Below are 12,283 nucleotides of genomic sequence, written 5' to 3'. Positions count from 1 at the left end.
TTTACTCTGAAGAAACAGGACAGCTTTTAGAAGTTCCATTGGCACATTTACATTTTAAAAGAAAGGTCTTGGTAATAATATAAAACCCATTTACCAGTTTTGCTTACCTAGCTTCAAGGATTTCCAAATTTTCTTTGATTGAGCAGTTTTCACATTAGTTTGTTGTACTTTCCAGGACAAAGGGTTCTAACCAAACTTGCTTTGGCTGGACTTTATTGGGTATAAAAAGCTATATCTATACATATCTGGATCAGGAATGAAGCGTTCTTTGATTTTTCACTCACAACTTCTAATCAACTACACGAAAAAATAAAAAAAAACATATTTTCTACTGCATCTGCATAGGTTTGTGTACAAAACGAAAACCGCTAAGGCCGCCATTAAAAGTGATTCTAGGCTTTCTTGTACAGAGGGCGGTGATTTACCCCAAAAGAAAAAACCATATGCAATAGGTATGTAATAGAATCTAACAATCATATGACATCATGATTATAAAATCAAAAACAGGTCACATGATCTACGTAATGCTCTAAGCAAATTTTTACTAAAAATCAACTATCAGTAGGATTCCATTCAGGGTGCGTATTCTTGAAACGAAGAAAGGGAATTATTAAGAGAAAAACCTGTAGAATGTGATTTGACACGCCATTGTCAGCATCTTCTGTCACATTCTATCAACACTTCTCTTGAGAATTCCGTTCCCTGCTTTCAAGAATAGGCCTGCTGTATTGAGTAATTGGGATATCATAATGGATAACAGTCTATTGACAATACATTTTCCTACATCTGTATGTGTGTAACAAATATAGTCGAAAACCTTTGGAATATTTGGGACTTCTTTTTCTGGAATTTATTTCCCTATCTTGAGGATTCTGAAAAAACCTTAAGAACTTGGAAATTTTAAAATTATCTCTAATTGACTTTGCGCCAAGCAAAAAACGACAAATAATGATTATTTCAGTTGCTTTCAGAAGAAAACTGTTTAGCGATTACTAATCGATATGTTCTTATAAAGGCGGCTATTTTCTTTTCATCATATAGCCAATAGTAATTCTATTGTAAAATAAAATATTCCCATCTTATTTGAGTCGTATTGATCAGACAAAAATAGATATAACTTCATAACAAGTTGCATTTAGCAATTATTTTCACACTCTTTCAATAAGTTCAAATATGCAGCATTTTCAAAAATCACACTAAACAGTTAGTAGTTTTGCAATTAGACTTTACTCTTAGTACAACAGTAAGCAATTTGGTAGGTTTATTCTGTCTAAAATAAAAATAAAATACGTAATTTAAACCAAAAACTCGTGATTATTTACAAAATTATTGTAAGTACACAAAAATAGCAAAAAAAAAACATTTAGCCAAACTGGAGGCTTTAAACTCATTAAACTACAACTTAACAATTTACTCTTTTTTACTCTTCTTTTTAGGAGACTCGGCATCACTCCCACTACTGCTGCTACCCCCACTCGAGCTACTCCCACTCGATCCCTCCGACTTCCTCTTGCTACCCTTCTTCTCTTCTTTGTCTTTCTTCTCCGGTTTCTCATCCCCATCTTCGCCGTCACTAGAAATCTTCAAACTGCCGAGTTTCTCTTCGTAGTTCGAGACATTCTTTTTGATTTTACTAGCCTCAGGACTGTACGCCCATATAATCAACCTCAAATGCTCTTCAGTGGGCAGATCATCACTGTTCCACAAATCTGGACGGGAATCTTCAAATTCTTTCCAGATTTTCTTCAGTTCTCGGTTACGAACAATATCCCAAGTGGGTTGATCGTCTCCACTAGATACAGTTCTGAGGTTTTTATAGTCGCCTTTTGCACGGTCTTTGTAGGCTTTGAGAAAACGGTCTGCAAGCTCATCCTTAAGGCCGTACTTTTCTTTTAAGGGAAGTAAAGCCTGAACTGAAGCTAGAGGTAGATAAGGTTTGTTTTCTTTGGCCAGATTTTTGAATTCAAAGTCTTTGAGCCAGTCTTCGAAGATTTTCAAGGCGTCGTTGATGTTTTGTACCTTTTCCTTGTCTTTCGTCACTGTAACGAACAACGCCAATTAAAAATTTGTATGAAATGTAGTGGGTATCATTAGCAAGTAATTTTATAAGCATAAACTAAAGATAGCAACCGGCGACGCCGGTTTTATTTTGGTTTGTGACGGCAAGGCTCGTGCACCGTTTAAGTTTACAAAATAATATGAATTAATCTAGAGAAGGTATATGCGTTTTCTTTCTTGTTTTTAATATACAATTATTATTACTTTAGAGTGAGATAACTTACGTGTTAGGGTCCTCTTGGCTCTGCCAATTAGACCTTTGATGGCCAACTTCTGGTAATCGGGATCACGCCCTTCCAGGTTTTGTAAGGTCTCCTGGGCCTTGTCCTTGTCCTTAAAACCCAATCCGGGAACGGTATCTGGTTTTTCTGACATGGTGGACCTACAATAAATTAAGTTAAAAAATTAATGAGTTTGTGGTGAATTCAAGTTTCAGCTTTTCATTTAGTTTGTCATTTATTAAGGCAAAACGTCAAAGTTTTAAAGGGAACAAAGTTCGTTTGACATAAGCAGAGCGATTTTGACGTCACGATGACGTAATTTGGCAAAACCATAATTGGACCAATTGTCAAACTACGTCATTGTGACGTCAAAAAAGCTCTGCTCGCTCTATGGAGCGTGAAAACGATTGCTGTCATTGTCTTTTCCTTATAACTGACAGAGAAAAATAGAAGTATATCTGAATTCATCCACTGAATTACAAGTTACATAATTGTGTTAATGGCCTATTGGTACATACAAACCGAACTAAACACATAAGAAACTTAACGCAAATACATTATCAAAATAAATAATAGAAATGAATGAAATTAATTTTGCAACTAATCTAGTCGACGAATTCAAAGAGACGTTTGACAACATCGCAGGAAAATATCTAGACTTTTTAAAGTTTTCTGTTTTTGTCTTGCGCATGCAATTATCAATGTTTCTCTGTCTGTTACATGGTTTTTCTATGGCCAGTAGTTTTACCATACCCTCTCTGTCTTACCTATGAATTTTGATGGATTCTCTAGTACTATTCAAAAACTCGGAATTTTTGAGATTGAGGTATTAGAATATTCGGTTAGTCATAAACTGGAATACTCGAATAATTAGAATAATCGAATATTCAACTATTTAAATATTTAAATATTCGACTATTTAAAAAAATTGACTTTTTAATGTTGCGGGTATAGTGCGGGTAGTATGACGTAAATATTTTTTATATTTAATATTGAAATACTATTTTTATTTAATTAATTTGCTATCAAAAGATAATAAACGATAACTATATTATCTAAATCTATCACCCGTCCTTTAAGTTCAAGTACGTGAATGTAAGCGGGTAAAGTGCGGGATTTATAATCATATTTCTAAGTCTTCGGTAGTATAGTGGTCAGTATCCCCGCCTGTCACGCGGGAGACCCGGGTTCGATTCCCGGCCGGAGAGAACTTTTTTTACTTTTTTGTTTTAAAGTATTTTTAATTTTTTAGTCCCGCGCTTTATTAAAATTGTCATTTATGTGTATTTGGTGAAACTTTCTTTAAAAGTCGCCCCCAAAATTAACTAAACCAAAACAAAAATATTAATAAATCAGTTGTGAAATAAAAGTTTTACTTTAATAAAAGAAAAAAAATATAATATTAAGTTACTTTTCCGCACTTATCATTTTTTGAAAAATAATATTAATAAGGAAAGAGAACTCTACAGCACATAGAAAATTATTATTATAGTACCTATGTAACATGGTATCTGCAATCATTTATTACTAACTCATTTATAACTCTAACTTTGAGTTATATATAATCAGAGACTATTTAGTATATATTTAGTATTAGTATATACTTATAATATAAATATTAGTTATAATAATAATTATTATAACCAATTTAAAAAACCACGTCTTTGAAATTAGCACCCTTTGTCTCAAATATGGGATTTAATAAACTTTGACTTAAATGGAGCACCCTGTTTAAATGAAGAAACTGATGAAAGATATGAACAAGAAAACAATTATTTAATGCTAGATTTTAAAAAGCCGGTAAAGAGGTTAAAATTAGCGTCAACAACGTTGCCACATCTATTTCAAACAAATCTACTGTTTACCATATTGTTGAAAATAAACTATAAATACGATAATCGGAATGTTCCAAGGCACACGTGCCCATTCATTGCGATCAATCAAAACAAATGAGACGAATTTAAAATGACCAAACACGAGACTTTTGTAAAAAAATATCAAAATCTGACAACAGTGGACACACATATTTTCAAAACATCCTGTCAAGATTTTTCATTAATTTGCATTTTTTGGGGAATGTTATTACATTATTATTTTGAATTTGTCATTCAACAATACTAAATGTACTAAACTTGATCCATTAACATAGAATAACTTTGTATACAGTTATAATTTGATAGTTTCATGGGAATTGTTTGACCAATTATTTCCGCCATAACTGGCTTATTGATTGGTCGCTTTCAACTCATGAATTCAAAATCGACCAATAAAATTCCACATCATCAAGCAAACTGCACTTAAAATATTAAGTGAATATTTCAGTGTGTACCGGTTGTTTATAAATAACCAGAAAATACAAGTAAACAGCACAAAACAATGGTAAAACTGGTGAAAAAGCACTAGAAAACTTAAAAAATACTGAAAAAACTTCAAAACTTACCAAGTTATAACTTCACAAGCAACGTATACAAACGACCAACTAAACTGGACTCCACAATATCATATTCTGATTCTATTCGTAGAGTTGTCGGAATAATTTCTAGTAAGCGGCAAAAATTATATCACGATATTCCACTCGGTAGCCTTGATTGAATTTCAGACCGCTTAAACTTGAAATGAACCCAACAATGATAGAATACCCCAAAGCCGGTGCCTACGTCATATTAAGCAGTGAATTAAGAGTCCCAATATTAAAATTAAAGATTTGGATGATTTACAAATATTGTTTAACCTAACTGAAATTTGGGTTATTTAGTGTAAGTTAAACTTAGCTCATCTTAATCAACTAAACATCTACAGTTGAAATTTTTACCGGGTTAGGGCTATTAAAGCTTATATTTAACTTACTACAAACTGAATAATTTATGAAATGAATGAATTTTGGTATTTGCTTTGTTGCTGTCCTTCTTGTTAGATGCTTGTAGTTGGTAAAGTTGGTGATGTCACGTCCTTAAATTAGGTAATTGGATGCCCACATAAAAAGGTCGAGGAGGGGTGGTTGATGATGACATTGATTACCTAACCGAAACGTTGTCCAGATTATGCTTAAATTGTAAATATTGTGTTTACTAGGAATAATATTTAGTCTTCACACTCATTATCTCTTGTTATTATTTAGTTATCTGCTTATTTGAAAAGTTGGTTTAATGGTCAATATTCTTGCTAGGATTGTTTAAACTTGAAAATATAAGTATTGACTTTAATTCCACAGTTTTTGAATTTGAAGTTTGCAAGTAAACAAAATCATGAAAGTACAGTAAATAAAGTAAAAAAAATTACTTTTCAATGTTTGGAAGTTAAAATTAGAGTTTGAAAATCAATTTTTTGGATGAAATCACGGCATAAATTTAAAGTAAAAAAAAAACAAAAATCTGTTTATTTGGACAAAAATATAGGTATACATTTTTTTAAACATAGTTTTAAAAAAGTGACCATAAACAATCGTTACATAACACAACAAAAAATGGTAAAATTATACATAAATTATCTTCAAATTGATTACGCAGAAGCATATGACAACGTGAAATGTACAGGGTGATTCCAAAGTTCGGAATATTTTTGACCAGCAAATGTTTAGAAAAATTCAGTGACGTACCATTATTTTTAAAAAATGTTGGCTTATTGAAGATTTTCTTCCTTCTACGTAGCTATCGATACTTACAAAGTTTTGTTTAATTAGTATCTTAAGTACTTTGGCAGTTATCATCAAATTTTAATTAGAAAAGGCGCTAGAAAAGGCGCTAAAGAAAAAAATCTTAGTTTTTGTCTCTTATTTTTGAATGCCTAATCAGAAATAAGAGGAACAGCTTCAGTAATTAATAATTATAAGCTAAAATGACCAAATATTATTAGAAAAAGTAAACAATTTTCACTTTAAGGGTCAAAATTAACTTTGCCAACTACTGAACCTAAAATGGAATTTTAATAATATACTAATGATATAAAAAATAAAACTTACTTTTACTAGCACCATCGATTTTAAACTAAGTTGAACTTAAACATGGTTCATATTTTGATTTCTTTCTCTATTGTGACAATCTGAACCACCCTAAACTTAAACTTGGTTTAAAGTATGCTGTGCAATACTCTCTAAGAAATAGTAAATTACTACTTTACAATGATGTCTCAAAACGAGAAAATGCACTAAATGATGATAAAACCAAAAGGAAACACGAAAGTCTTTTCGTTACATATTTGTAAAGGCTTTATTTTGTTACACACAGGGTGTCAAATTTTTTTTAACTCAAAAACAATTGAAATTGCAAGATTAGTCAATATGTATTACCTGTAGTTTATTCATACCAATTTATAGTTTCTTTATAACAAATAAAAATTGTAACATAAATATAACAAACCAAACAATGGAAAAGTTTAACGCGGATGTAATGAATGACAGGAAAGTGTTTTTTGGATAAATTTCGCAAAAAAAGGGTAGCAGAAAGGAACATGGATGTAAACCCGGCGACACGTGTTTCTGCTTTTTGGCTTCATCAGGCATGTAACTCGATATGTATGAAAAGAGGTTCAAAAACCAACAGACATACATATGGTGAAAAAAAGATGAGAGGTTTTTGAGCCTCTTTTCATACAGATGGAGTTACAAGCCTGATGAAGCCAAAAATCAGAAACACGTGTCGCTAGGTTATCATCCTTGTTCCTTTCTGCTACTCTTTTTTTGCGGAATTTATCCATAAAACACTTTCCTGTAAACCAAACAGTTTTCAATATGGCGACGAATTGGGGCACCGCCCTCTGTACAAAATAGTGGTTGACAGTTTGCATTTGTTTGTATTGTGGAAATTGAGTTTTTAGATAATTAAATTAATTTTTAAGGTTTAAAGTCAAGACTTGGGATTACTTGCCAAAGTAATTTTTGTTTGCTATTATATTGTTGTTTATATGTGTATTGTTCTAGTGAAAGTGTAGTTTGTGTTCATTTTATTGTGTTATCACTATTGTTATTGTTTCTTCATTGTTCTATAATTTGTTGTTGGTTTTTTAACTTAAATTCTATTGCCTCTACAATATGCCGTCCACTTCTTGTTTGCCAAATTGTAAAAGCAATTTGGTGAAAGGCCCAAAGTGTCAGTCTTTTACTTTCCAAAAGACCCTGCTCGAACCCAACGGTGGTTGAATGCTTTGAACTGGAATGATTTTACTCCAACACAATACTCAGTGGTAAGTACAATATGCTTTCTCATTCAGTAAACTTATTGCCTCTTACATACATAGATATGTGAGTTACATTTTGAGGCCGCCTGCATTTTGAGAGCAACAAAGGTTTACTCTGAAGAAACAGGACAGCTTTTAGAAGTGCCATTGGCACATTTACATTTTAGAAGAAAGGTCTTGGTAATAATATAAAACCCATTTACCAGTTTTGCTTACCTAGCTTCAAGAATTTCCAAATTTTCTTTGATTGAGCAGTTTTCACATTAGTTTGTTGTACTTTCCAGGACAAAGGGTTCTAACCAAACTTGCTTTGGCTGGACTTTATTGGGTATAAAAAGCCATATCTATACATATCTGGATCAGGAATGAAGCGTTCTTTGATTTTTCACTCACAACTTCTAATCAAATACACGAAAAAAATTAAAAAAACATATTTTCTACTGCATCTGCATAGGTTTGTGCACAAAACGAAAACCGCTAACGCCGCCATTAAAAGTGACATTCTAGGCTTTCTTGTACAGAGGGCGGTGATTGGGGACGTAAACGCCAACCACAGAATGGCTTGCACTATACAAACTACAACATTCAGATTTCCATACCAACTAGTGTAAATATCTACTGGTGGTTAGCCATGTCCTTGATTGTTGTAAACGTCAAACGGTTATTTTTGACACTTGTCAAAGTGAAATCGTGCACCAAAACGCGCTCCACAACCCTATATGCCATCGGAATTGGACCCGGACGCCCCCATATTTACACCACCCCCAAAAACGGCCTTTATGAAATCGGAAACTTCGACTCCTTCATCATCTCCAAGGGTGAAGGAGCCTCAATGCTCTAGGTGAGTTATACGAGTATTTTTTTTATAGGGTGTATTACTTTGTTTACTTTCTCGATTTGATTTAATCTAAAATAATGTGATATTTAGATACTCCAGACGTTCAGTACGTCAACAGCTGCTAGTGAACAGTCCCAGGCCAATTTTGGGGAGTAAACTCCCCTTCCCCAGGCCAATATTGGGACGCAAAGAAGAGACGATTAGAGACGAAGCAGACGAGTATATTGGTAAAGAGTTCCGCAACATGAATAGAAGTTTCCAGAGAATGAAACTGAAGGAAAAATCCAGTTCAAACGAGGAGAGCCTGTCCAAAGAGGAGAGTTTCTCCAAATAGATTACTTTTGGTTGTTGTCTCTTAGTATTATAATAATTATAATGATGTTAAAGTGTGTCTTTCGTTATTAATGCCGCCATACATGAATCGTAGGTAGGAATCACGTGAAACGGAAAACGGTGATCAAGTCACAATTTGAGCGTATTTAATAATTTGACCAAGTTCTAATTGACCTAACTACCGAATAATTACGGTTTTCCTACCTAAGAATTCTGGTAATTTGCCGAAAACGTTCAGTACCGTGTGAATTTGCAACGTAAAAAGAAATGAGTCTGGTTTTGTGGGGTTTAGCTTTGAAATTGGCAATTTGGAGCAAGTAAGTTTTTAGTTTTATTGTGTATAAATTCGTATAATGGGCCCTTCAGGAGGAGAAGCGATTATTTGTTTTTATGGAAAGAACTTTCTAGAAAATTAAACTTTTAGTTACCTAATATATCAGCATTAAATGAATTTTTAAAATGCACCTTATAATTTAAGCCTAGCTATTACACAAAGTTGGAGTTTAGTTCCAAAACCCAGAAATCCAGACAACCATAATCTCAGTAGAAATATCATTCCCGATGGCTATATGAGAGGTACGTAAATTGCTGTATTTATATTGTAGTAATTAGTTTACACTTTACATTTACGTAGAAATTAGACCTCCTACTGCCTTTGGTGAACCAGTGATTGTGGATTTCAGTATGAGAGTGGTGGATATAAATTCTATTAACGTGGAAGATATGGATTTTCGGTAAGTTACTTAGAGTAAAAATTAGTCCAAATTCAAAAAAAATATTAGAATGGAAATACATATAAAATTTTAGTTCTTAGATTCAATTGGTGATTTATTAGTAAGTGGAATTGTTCTAGAATAACCTACAAAAGTCTAACCAAAATTCTGTTAAGTTAAAATTATCTCGACATTTGGTGAAGGAATTCTTTAGTATTTGCTATTTTTGGTTTTTAACAACATTTCAAATTTTCTGGCTAGTTGGAAAAAAGATTAATTTCATAAAGTAAAATGTGTTTCAGTCTACCAATGTATTCTAAAAAAAAACAGAATTTATTTTTGTACATTTTACCTTTTTTAGGATATATGAAAAAATTTTAAGGTATTAATAAGGAAGTAAATTAGTAAATAGTCTTTTCCAGATCATTTTCCATAGTACACACCAATAATAAATTATTTAATCAGAGGATTGGATGTTTTTTTTCTAATTAAACCTTTCTAAATATTTGAGTGCTTAAAATTAAAAAAAAACAAGTTAAAAGTCTCCAAATCAAGATGGTCAACAAATAACAATTTTGCTTTGCATCCCTTACAAATTAAGCCACATAACTGTTTAATGGAATTTAATCTAGTATGGATATGTTCCTGAAGCAACAATGGACAGATGCAAGAATTCGAATTCCAGAGGAAATGTTCGAGTATAAGGACGATTCAATTACTTTACCTGCACAGTTTTTCGACAGCTTGTGGCAACCGGACTTGTACTTTTTAAGTTCCAAAGTTGTGGGTTAGTTAACACTTTCAATACTTGTTTGCGCACCTATTACACTCTTGCTACTCTTTACAATAGAAATTGCCACTTTGACGCATAAGTTTTCGTCAGTGACTCTATTCCGCAACAAGACAATTAGATATTCAGCCAGAATGCACGCGATTGTTGCCTGCCAAATGGAGTTCTATAACTATCCGATGGACACTCAAGTTTGTCCAGTATCAGTTGAAAGTTGTAAGTCAACAATACATAATTTTATAACTTTTATGTCTTACTTATGTAATCTTTGTTTCACTTTTGTTTAAAAATGTTTATATTATTATTTTTCAAACTTTTTGTTTTCACTATCTTCAGTTATCTTATTTGCCTTTGGTCTGTCTACACAAATAATGATAAGTAGATGCCTAATTTATTTTCTTATTTTTACAGTAATCTCTTTCCTTTTATATAAGTTATTCTATTCTTTTATTATGTCTGTTACATGGTACATTTTTAGGTTTTACTAGAAATTATGTATAATCTAATTTTTTACAGTTTCTTATAACAACCGAAAAATGGTTCTAAGATGGATAGCTCCTGGAGTAACCATCAGTCCTGAACTGAAACTTTTGCAGTACAATATTCTGCAACCCTTGCAGCTACGCGAAACTAATGCTTTCACCGCTGAAAAAAATGGTACTTCTATCACTACTTCATTACTATACTATATGTATACACAAAGTCAAAGTAAACTAGCATGACGTCAGAACCGAACAAATTTGCATTGTTGCCATAGTGTACAAAAAGAACAAGTTAGGTTAGTTAGATTACTTTTTGTGGTCACACGTGTCACTTAAGAAGTTTTTTGTCATCTTATCAGCATTACTTTATCATTTCATTTTTTTATCTCTCCTTAACACTTTGATTTCTTATGGATAATATTGTTTATTTTTAATGTAAAAAAGTGTCAGTTTGACTAAAAAACAATGAACATCTAACAGCAATGAAGCAAATGAAATATCACAGACCAACCAACCAAAGTGACAATTACCAACTCAACAACAGTGAAGATTTGTGACGTCATCCTAAATTAACTTGATTTTTCGTATATAAATTAATCTGTACTGTCCTGGAACTATTTGTAGGTAACTTCTCCAGATTAGTGGTAGTGCTTAAATTCGAACGTCAAATTGGCCACCATCTAATCCAAACTTTCGCACCATCGTCTTTAGTGGTAATGTTGTCCTGGTTCAGTTTTTGGCTGGACCTGGACGCGATCCCTGCTCGAGTTACTCTGTTGGTCACGTGTCTTTTGACTCTCGTCACCATGTTTACCGGCTTGAGGAGTGACATACCTGCTGTGGCTTATATTAAAGTTTGTATAGATATTCAAAGCAAACAATTTTTGTACAATAAGTAGTAGTTTATTTTAGGCTTTGGATTTGTGGATTGCTGGTTGCATGATGACGGTATTCGCTTCTTTGGGAGAGTTTGTCATCGTCAAAGTGTTGCAAGTGAAATACTCAATTTTGAAGCAGAAGGAAGCTGAACGTTCGCAAGTCAGTTTTTTTAATCGTTAACCTGTTTACTAGAAAATTATGGAGTTTTCTAGGTTTCAGCTATAACTCCATGGACAGGTGAAGTAGCCCCAAGAAAGCGATCAAGTGTAGTTTTTGACAGGTTACGTAAACGTGACTGGATCAGTTTATACTGGAGGACAGTAAGTAATTTCCACATACAGAACAATTTTAAATTTCAATTTATCCTCAGCAAATGAGAATAGGTGAGAAAATGAGAATAAATTCTTAGTAAGAATACCACAGTTGCAGTCTCTATTATCTATATTCTTTACCAAACTTTATGAAAGTTTACAATTTTAAAAAAGTAAGTACGTTTACTTTTTTCATTGCAGGATAAAGGAAAATTAAAAATTATGTGGAAAGAAATAGACAGAATATCCAGGATTGTATTTCCAGCGTTCTTCTTTCTGTTTTCCACCCTGTACTGGTCCATCCTCATCATAGGCAGTCGATACCACCACCATCCCTCAGAGACTTAAGTTAACAACCCCCAGAAATGTACCAATAAAACCACACTGAAATTGTAAGGCACACAACTCTTTTTATTCATTTACATAAAAATTACAATAAAAAGTATAAGTAGTGATCCACTTCTTGCATTGCAATTCTTTCGTCAC

At 32.8% G+C, this 12,283-nt stretch overlaps 3 protein-coding genes and 1 non-coding gene across 6 annotated transcripts; 3 read left to right on the top strand and 1 right to left on the bottom strand.

Annotated features, from left to right (window-relative positions):
* Positions 1-1,294: 1,294 nt before the first annotated feature.
* Ude (Uracil-DNA degrading factor) lies at positions 1,295-4,882 on the bottom strand. The gene is made up of 3 exons (XM_081994967.1): positions 4,720-4,882; positions 2,283-2,440; positions 1,295-2,039 (listed from the first exon to the last, which is right to left on the bottom strand). The coding sequence occupies exons 2-3, from the start codon at positions 2,431-2,433 to the stop codon at positions 1,411-1,413; spliced, it is 780 nt and encodes a 259-aa protein (XP_081851093.1). The 5' UTR covers positions 2,434-2,440; positions 4,720-4,882; the 3' UTR covers positions 1,295-1,410.
* On the top strand, positions 3,416-3,487 carry TRNAD-GUC (transfer RNA aspartic acid (anticodon GUC)). The gene has a single exon. It is a non-coding gene; the product is annotated as a tRNA-Asp (tRNA).
* Positions 4,883-8,100: 3,218 nt separating the features above from the next.
* LOC145739660 (uncharacterized) lies at positions 8,101-8,678 on the top strand. The gene is made up of 2 exons (XM_081994972.1): positions 8,101-8,292; positions 8,380-8,678. The coding sequence occupies exons 1-2, from the start codon at positions 8,171-8,173 to the stop codon at positions 8,621-8,623; spliced, it is 366 nt and encodes a 121-aa protein (XP_081851098.1). The 5' UTR covers positions 8,101-8,170; the 3' UTR covers positions 8,624-8,678.
* A 107-nt stretch (positions 8,679-8,785) lies between these two features.
* Positions 8,786-12,256, top strand: alka (glycine receptor subunit alpha alkaliphile). 3 transcript variants are annotated; one of them, XR_014181128.1, is made up of 10 exons: positions 8,786-8,939; positions 9,101-9,198; positions 9,257-9,356; positions 9,968-10,122; positions 10,186-10,341; positions 10,642-10,782; positions 11,232-11,461; positions 11,510-11,645; positions 11,699-11,806; positions 11,999-12,032. XR_014181128.1 is itself a non-coding variant. In XM_081994964.1 (10 exons), the coding sequence occupies exons 1-10, from the start codon at positions 8,890-8,892 to the stop codon at positions 11,893-11,895; spliced, it is 1,203 nt and encodes a 400-aa protein (XP_081851090.1). In that variant the 5' UTR covers positions 8,786-8,889; the 3' UTR covers positions 11,896-11,952. The 3 variants fall into 3 exon arrangements, 2 of the variants coding, with proteins under 2 accessions (XP_081851090.1, XP_081851089.1); XM_081994964.1 differs by lacking the exon at positions 11,999-12,032 and adding an exon at positions 11,857-11,952 and having other exon boundaries at positions 11,520-11,645; XM_081994963.1 differs by having other exon boundaries at positions 8,787-8,939; positions 11,520-11,645; positions 11,999-12,256.
* The last annotated feature ends 27 nt before the right edge of the window (positions 12,257-12,283 follow it).

The sequence above is a fragment of the Ips typographus genome, linkage group LG1, assembly GCF_016097725.1.
Source record: "Ips typographus isolate SLU linkage group LG1, UJ_Ityp_2.0, whole genome shotgun sequence".
Classification (NCBI taxonomy): domain Eukaryota; kingdom Metazoa; phylum Arthropoda; class Insecta; order Coleoptera; family Curculionidae; genus Ips; species Ips typographus.
The sequence above is the reverse complement of the archived record's forward strand: the minus strand, read 5'-3'. Positions and strand labels throughout refer to the sequence as shown.

Bases quoted from the DNA above. Each gene is read 5' to 3' on its own strand.
- Ude (XM_081994967.1), bottom strand. From the start codon at position 2,433: ATGTCAGAAAAACCAGATACCGTTCCCGGATTGGGTTTTAAGGACAAG. The intron at 2,040-2,282 runs GTAAGTTATCTC...TGTTCGTTACAG, and splicing joins AGCCAAGAGGACCCTAACAC to TGACGAAAGACAAGGAAAAG.
- LOC145739660 (XM_081994972.1), top strand. From the start codon at position 8,171: ATGCCATCGGAATTGGACCCGGACGCCCCCATATTTACACCACCCCCA. The intron at 8,293-8,379 runs GTGAGTTATACG...TGTGATATTTAG, and splicing joins AAGGAGCCTCAATGCTCTAG to ATACTCCAGACGTTCAGTAC.
- alka (XM_081994963.1), top strand. From the start codon at position 8,890: ATGAGTCTGGTTTTGTGGGGTTTAGCTTTGAAATTGGCAATTTGGAGC. The intron at 9,199-9,256 runs GTACGTAAATTG...ACATTTACGTAG, and splicing joins TCCCGATGGCTATATGAGAG to AAATTAGACCTCCTACTGCC. The intron at 10,783-11,231 runs GTACTTCTATCA...AACTATTTGTAG, and splicing joins TTTCACCGCTGAAAAAAATG to GTAACTTCTCCAGATTAGTG.